This window comes from Adiantum capillus-veneris, chromosome 22 (genome assembly GCF_014529385.1).
Source record: "Adiantum capillus-veneris isolate H3 chromosome 22, ASM1452938v2, whole genome shotgun sequence".
Taxonomy (NCBI): domain Eukaryota; kingdom Viridiplantae; phylum Streptophyta; class Polypodiopsida; order Polypodiales; family Pteridaceae; genus Adiantum; species Adiantum capillus-veneris.
The window spans coordinates 125,319,649-125,327,904 of NC_140952.1; the positions used below are offsets into that span (position 1 = coordinate 125,319,649).

The window sequence follows — 8,256 nt, forward strand, 5'->3', positions numbered from 1 at the left end:
GCTTGCCGAGGCTCGATGTTGGGTGCCACACGAAGATAAGCAAACTTTGTAACGCTCTGCAATGCATTCAGAAGAGCAACTTGCAACTGTAGTTTGTTTCTCTTGAATGCCTAGCCGCCTTTTACTTGCATGTTCCGGTCATCGGCTTTTCTTATGGCGCATATGCAACAAGTGTTGCAGCCCCTGTAACCCTCTGGTGGGACGAGACTTTAACTCCTTTCTTCATTGAGGCATGTTGATGTAGAATTGACTCACGAACAATTGGCTTGACGCTTTGCACGTGATTCGTGAAGCTTGTTGAGACAATATTGAATTTCATAGGAAGCATTGAGCAATTGGACAGAAGACAAAATACTCCTATAAGTCTAGAAGAGAAGGTACTTTTATTCAAAATTGTACTCTTAAAACAAGGTGAAGTTCACACTGGCATTCTTCTAAAACAATAAAATGACATGCAAGTCAAGTGATGTAAGGCTTTGAAACAAAGGTACCCATTGAAAAACTTTAAAGAAAAAGATTTTATTTGTTCACATGAATAGGTAGGTTTACTCACTGTACAAAATAACAAAATTTCAAATGCACACGTAACTCTCTTCTCGTCTAAGGTTCAAAGGCTTGTTTTAGAACGCAACAAGGTGAACAAACAAGAGTAACAAGTGAAAGAACCACGGTGGCTTTCTAAAATAATTAGAACGTGATAAAATCATCAGGTTGAGTTTAACACTAGTTTGGTATCAAAAAGGTCACTTTAGTGTCCTCTTTTTGCGAATTTAAATAAAATGGTACATGAAATTTAGAAAACATCTCAAGAAATGCTTTTGCAAACTTTTTTTTTTTTTTTATAGCAAAACTTACAATTGTGAGTGAATTATATTGATCATCTCAAAAAAATTACAAGAACTTGCCATGCTCGTGCAGAGCCATGACACTATCCAGAGACCAAACTTACATCAGCTATCTAGGGAGCCACCCCTAACAACCTGCCCCCATGCCCTTTATACACAAGGTTCTCGTTTCATGATTTTTTCCTTATCTAAGCATTCCACTGACAACAAGCCACAGGTAACCCTAGACCAATCATCCGAGTTTTGCTTACGTCCAAGCGTCCATATTAGCACTCTGCTTTCTTGTATAATTTCTGCGAGCTTGCCACCTCAGCAACTCCTTCGAACACACGGCGGTTCCTTGTTTGCCATACATTATGTAAAAAGCAAAACCTGATAATTTGAGTGCAGATGAGAATGGCAGGGCTACCCAAGTTCTTACCTCCAAGGAGTAAATCAGTCTTGAAAAAACCAATTTTCCCTGTTCTTTGGACCCACTTGCAAATTTTTCTTGTAAGGCCTCTAATGGCTGGACATTCCATAAAAAGGTGGGTCATATCTTCACTAGCGAACCTGCACCCCAGGCATCGATCTGTCCCTATCCCTCTCTCCTGAATCTTCACCCCCGTCGGAAGAGCACCCCTAATTACTTTCCATAGAAATACCTTCATGTGATACGGAACCTTTGGCACCCAGATGTTCTCCATTACTTGCTCCCACCTTTCCTTCGACCATTGTTTTTTCCAAATCTTGTTAAGGGGGCTAGACCAATTCTTCTTTAGCATCATTGTATGGTAAACGCCTTTAGAATAGGGTTTCCATAAGAGGCTGCTTCCGTGCCATTTCCAGGCATTCCAGTCAAACTCCGAGTCACAGATTGACATCACTGCACTGTCAAGTTCTTCCATCACTTTGTTGACTAGCAAAACCTCCAAGCTATTAAGCTGGAATTGGGTTACCAGAAGTTCAGTGGTTTCCAGCTCTTGTTGTTACTGTCCCAGAAGTGCCCCAGTCGAGTCAGACCCTTATTATTCAGTTTCCTGGCTGCTTCTATCCAATAGGGATTTTGCGGCAAATCTACAACTTTGGAAAGCCAGTGGGACCAATGCAGAATGGAGTTCTTGAAGTATCTGGTTTCTTCCCCCTACTTTAGGACCCCGCTGCTTTGTTGCATTTCCTTACCAATTCCCCTGAGCCGCCCCCCAGACTTAGGGTAGTCCACGTCGGGGCTAAAAGTTTGTCATGAAACTCTACCCCTCTCCACTTTCCTCCTTTCGAACCAAGTTTAGCTGCTTCTAGCATATCTCTGATTATGATAGCCCAAGCCTGGTCCTGTTTAGCCAAGGAGACTACAAATTTGGCATAGCACGCTTCTGCATGGGCCACAGGGTTGAGAATTCTGAGGCCTCCTTGATTTACTGGCCGAGCGACTGACTCCCAACAGGCCCATTGCCATGGCCTGGAGGACTTTGTGTTATTTTTTCATAAAAACCTTTTTACCGGTTTTAAGAACTCTTTCCAGTGATGAGAAGTGGGCTAGTGAAGGAAATATACGGGAGCATAAAAGCATTAATCACTTTTATCCGGCTTGGGAATGGGAGAAGAACATACTCCCACCTACTCATTTTTGTTCTAATTTTTTCCAGGACCCACTGACATCTTTGTTTGTGAGTTACGTCCACCCCCAAGGGTGCCCCCAGGTGTCTGAAAATATTCCCTTTTCTAACAATCTCCGGTGACCAGTCAGAAGGGTCAAACGAGTCATTTTATGACAGGGAGATCAGCCTTGACTTCTCTATATTGCATTGGGACCCCGAAGCTATAGAGAACATTTGTACAATCTCCAGAGCTTTCCTTACGACCTGGGGATGCGCCCTCAAGAAGAGGAGAGAATCGTCTGCAAACATTTTTGCAAGTAGTTGGTTGTTTCCTGGAAGAGCCAGGCCTTGCAACTCCCCATGCTCAGCACTAGCTTCGAGCGTCGTGATTAAAGGGTGTGAAGTACCTATGGAAAAAGTAGGGGGTCCAGAGGGCATCCCTGCTTAATAGACCTTTTGACCTCAAAAGAGCCCACTATTCTATCGTTGAATAGGAGCTCTGACTGGCTACCAGCCCCTAGTGCCTGAATAAGACGACATAGGCGAGGCCAAAAGCCCAGAGCTTCCATGACTGCTTCTATATATGTCCATGTTATTCTATCATAAGCCTTATCCAGGTCAAGCTGCAACAAAATGCACTTATAAAATGTTATTCAAAGTACTTATAGAAATTATATTCCCTCACTTTTAATCATAACCTCAATAGTAACTACACTCATGAAAAGAACCTACACAAAACAACATTCAATGTTTCATTAAAAGGACATTAAAACTCCTACTCTAGCTTAAGAAAACAATGAGCGAGGTGCATGCAATAATCTGTGGTAGCTACTTATATATGTGTTTGATTTTTTTGCGATTGTCATGTGAGAAAAAAATTCTTTGTGACTAGAATTAAATATAGAAAGTCCTATGGGTCAAATATGCAATGTTCACAAATTCAATTAACAATCATAGAAAACATTTAGTTCATCTAAATTTACAATGTCTTATGATGCATATATACTAGATCTATGACTCCATTACATAAGGTGATAATTTTTAATGGTTATCCAAGCCACATTTGGTGATTTATGGCATATCCAAAAAATTGTGCATGTTGTGCTTATTATTTTTTATTTATCAAAGATAAGTCTTAAAATAAAGTCCACTTTTAGACTTTTTCATTCATCTCACTTATTTGTATACAAATACCTCATATGGACACAATTGGAAAATTTATATACACATTTTCATTATTTTTTCATAGCAATGTTTTCTTTGCAAGAAACAACACACGATAATTTTTTTAAAATGAGCTTAAATTACAAGATGCCTATGAGTTTGAACCTTTGAAAAATGCTTAGCTGATGGGTATTGACCTATAGATACATTTTGTCCCATAGCCTCATCATGTTAATGAAAGAGGCTTTGAAAAACCAAAAATTTTCCTCTTTGTCAGCATTTTCAAGATTTTGGTCTTTTGATTATAACAAAAATATAGTCCCATAACTAGGCTATGAAGCGCAATATCTTGCTAAAATAAGTGTTTTTCCTATCCATACATTTTGAAATCTATACAAAATCTAATTTTGATGAGAAGTTATATTCAATTTATAAAACTTTTGTTAAAACTGCACTAAATTTCTATGATTTGTTCATCTTAAAACTTACCAATATAATCTTACTTGGTATTAATTTTGGCAAAAGTAAAATTTGGCTATGTTCTTCACCTCGTAGCTGACCTAAGATATGAATGTGACCTATTAATTTTTTTAATAGATTCACCAAATAATTATGACAAGTTGCTAGAAAAACAGAACACTTTAGTGTCTCAGGACATTTGAGTGTCCGATTACAGAACTAGTGTTAAGTAGAATCAGTGTTTAAGAAAGAATTGCCTCAGCTTAACCTTGAGCCGGTTGAAAATGGAAACTACCTGGTTGCAAACCATGGTAAAGGGAAGAAAAATGGTGAAACATGTGAGAAAATAGTTCAAAATTTTTACAAATTTTAAATTTATGCTAGTATTTCCGATTCGTTTCTTTGTGGGGACGAAACTCAGTCTATGGTTGCTTAATAAAAGAAACTTTCTTGAATTTGACTAGAATTAAGTTATAGAATGTAAGAAAAGTAAAGCCATGCGAGGCTGTGAAATGAAATGTGAAATTAAAAAAACTCATTAATATATATATGTGTGTGTGTGTGTGTGTGTGTGTGTGTGTGTGTGTGTGTGTGCGCGCGCGCATCCATAAGATACATCCCAACAGTATTACAACAGCCTGAGCAAGATTAGCATCAACAGAAAGCATCCACCCTAACATCAAATTTTAAACGTGCAGAAGGGTACCAACCAAAGGAGCCATAGCGAGATTGAATTAGAAAAGGATGTGTTGTATTCATTAAAAAGCCCATAGATATGGGATTTTTTAATTAAGCCTTGAACACACGTGATATGGAGGGTTTATATATGGTGGTATGAATTGCAGATAGTTTAATTTAACACTAATTAATGTGCTCATGATTATTAAACAGGTTACTACTTTGCATGCTAAGAAGCTAAATATACAAAAAAAAAAGGGCAAAATTTATTTGCTTGACAAAAATTAATGTGCTAAAAAAGTAAGCAAATTTACAAAGAGCATAGAGTACCACACCTGTCTTAGAGATGGGTTACGTCATGAGATCAAGTGGGTTGTAGGAGGCATCAGTTACAAATTGGAAAAATTTTGCTTATTCACAAGGTTTAGAGAGAGTGTGCTAGGAGCATGCACTCACAACACAACATCATGTACACAAATGCACAGTTAGTTTGGCACTATCAAAGGTTGTAAGCTTTGTGCAAAAATGCACATGACAAGAAGACACTACACTGGCCGCTATATATGTGTTATTTCCGGCCGCCGCCGCCCATACTGCCTCCAACGATTTCATTGCAATGTGGTAAAGCAAAGCAGAGATGCTTACATTGACGATGATGATGATGACTGTAGAGCACATGGCAGCAAGTTTTCAACAAAATTGCATGGTTGAGCAATGAGGGCTAGTGTTCAGCATCAAATTTGAGATTATAAAGCATAGTTAGGAGTAACATATTCCTCTCACCACCACAAGGCAATCCTATCTAGGCAATAGAGGTATATCCAACCTAGACTCTGGGCTTCTCAATGGGGAGGGAGAGGGGCAGCATCCTTCAACAATTGACACAATCTCTGCCACCGTAGGCCTGCTGTTCGGGTCGGTATCGATGCACAAGACGGCAAGGTCAAGACATCTGTCCAAATACTCCGGCAGAGGACATGTCTTGAGAACAAGGGCATCCATCACTTCACGCCCTCGCCTCTCTTTATGTAGCCTCACTACCCAATTCGTCAAGGTCATTGCTCTCTCCCTCACATATGACACTGCCTTCTTTCCTGTTATAAGCTCTAATAACACCACCCCATAGCTGTAGATATCTGCCTTTTCTGAGTACTTCTTGCTTGTAAGCACCTCTGGTGCCGTGTAGCCCGGTGTCTCGACAACATCAATTTGCCGCCCTGCTACCAAATGGACTAGCCCATGATCACTCACCTTCGGATTGAGATCCATGTCAAGCAAGATGTTTGTGGACTTCAAATCCCTGTGCAAAATTTTGTACCCACATCCTCTATGTAGAAAAACCAATGCTTGGGCTACACCAAGGGCGATCCGGTGCCTTGTGGGCCAATCTGGCAGCACATCTTGTGCTGCATTCGCATCCGTTTGCCCATGAAGGAGCTCATAGAGACTTCCTGTTGGCATATATTCGTAAAAGATTGCCTTTTCGACCGGATTTGCGTAGAAGCCTTTGATGGAGAGGACATTTCTGTGCTTGATAGATGCCAGCAACTCTAGCTCCTTCTCAAAAGTAGCTGCTAAATTTGCAAATTTGAAAACTTTGACAGCTATGTGGGTGCCGTCTGGAAGATGGCTTCTGTATACAGTAGCAAAGCGGCCTTTCCCCACGACATGGGCAGTGTCAAAATAGCCCGCATTTGAGACAATCTCTTCGTAGCTATATTGAAAGCTCCTGCTGAAAACCTCATACATTCCCTTTCTTCTGTTGGCTTGTATGTCTGGACTAAACCAGTTTTCCCCTTGGCCAGCAGAGCCTTTGGAGACCTTTTTTTCGTTCAGTTTTCTTGAGATGACAATGAAGAGGAAAATCAGTAAGAATACACCAAGGATGCCCCCCATAACGCCACCGATGATTTTTGCTGTCTGCTGTGATGACTTCTGTCTGTGGGATGGATATCGAAAGTCACGGTTTGGAGGATCTCTGTTGCGATCGGGGAATAGCGGCGGCGGTGGCGGCAGCAATGATGGGGTAGAACATACATCAGAAAGAGGTGATCCACATAAAGAGGGATTGCCCATAAAAGCTGAGGAATCGTTGAATTTGGCAGCAAAGCTTGCAGGTATCTGCCCAATGAGATTATTGTAAGACACATTGAATGTGAGTAAAGACGCCGTCAGATTGATGATAGACTCAGGCAATGGCCCTGTTAGCCCATTGTTGTTGACCTCAAAATGTGAAAGGTTGGGCAAGCTACCAATACTCTCTGGGATTAACCCTGCAAGATTATTGTTGGCAGCGTAGAATGATCGCAATCCAATTGATCGGCCGATCTCCTGCGGAATCAAGCCGCTGATGTTGTTGAATTCCACGGCAAAATACCTCAGCCTTGGTAGATTGTTATCAAAAATTGCAGCCGGGATGCTGCCCTTGAGCTCATTGTTTTCGAGTCTGATCCTTACCAAGCTGGTGGCATCAATGAGCCCCGCTGGGATGGACCCATTGATCTTATTCTTTGCAAGAGTGAGGTTCACAAGCTTGGTAAGGTTGTTCCACAGCAATGGGAGCTCCCCTGTCAAGGCATTGTTGGAGAGATCAAGATGCTGCAAGGATGGAAGCTTGTTGATTTCAGGCGGAATGCGGCCAGTTAAGGAATTGCCGGCGAGTACGAGCGATTGGAGGTTGGAGAGGTCGCCGATTGACGAGCTGATGGTGCGGCCGGTGAAATTGAGTCGCAACAAGCGTAGTTGAATCACAGACGAGTTGTCCCGCGCACATGTGACTCCAGTCCAGCCTAAGCAAGGAGAGCCATTGATGCTTGTGTTCCAGCTAGAGAGAGCGTTTGGGTTTCCAAAGCCTTGCTTTAATTGCATCAATGCATCTTCATCTGATGCAACCACAATGTGAAGCCCAACACTCACAATTAAGCAGCTAATTAAGAGTAAGCATAGGAAGGAGGCCTGCATGACTAACTTGGATGCCAAAATTGATTGTAGCTTGATGATCCTCCCTCAATCAATGTCTGAGAGAGAGAGAGAGAGAGAGAGAGAGAGAGAGAGAGAGCAAATAATATGGGCAGAAGTCAGCTGATTAAAGAAGGGTTATTGAGAACATGCAGCAGAGTTTGATGGGTCGTATAGACAAGGGCGGAAAGAGCAGTTTGCAGTGTGATTAAAATGTGGGTGTGGGTGTGTGTGGGTGGAGAGAGAGAGAGAGAGAGAGAGCGCAAGCAAGCGCGTTTTGGTGGCAGAGCAAGGGCCTCCAAGTAATAACAAGCCTGGATTTCCAAGGCAAAAGGTGAACCCAAGAGTAGGACACTCACATACATACATAATACACAGTCCCAAAAACGCGTTGAACTTTCCTCTTCCTCCTCTTCTCTCTCTCTCTCAAGGAATCCCGCTTTCTTAACGTTTTTCTAATTTCTCTATTCCTTGACATGGCTATCCATTTTGCGAGTCGTTGTACAAGTGTTACGTTAAGCACACACTACATCACCTGCACATGCACTCCACAATTAAATGTGCCCTTCGTCTTC

General features: G+C 41.5%; 1 protein-coding gene across 1 annotated transcript; it reads right to left on the reverse strand.

Moving 5' to 3' along the window:
* Positions 1–4,978: 4,978 nt before the first annotated feature.
* Positions 4,979–7,999, reverse strand: LOC147430165 (putative leucine-rich repeat receptor-like protein kinase At1g68400). The gene has a single exon (XM_086494664.1). It carries the CDS (start codon positions 7,682–7,684, stop codon positions 5,522–5,524), a length of 2,163 nt encoding a protein of 720 aa, XP_086350790.1. The 5' UTR covers positions 7,685–7,999; the 3' UTR covers positions 4,979–5,521.
* Positions 8,000–8,256: the final 257 nt, after the last annotated feature.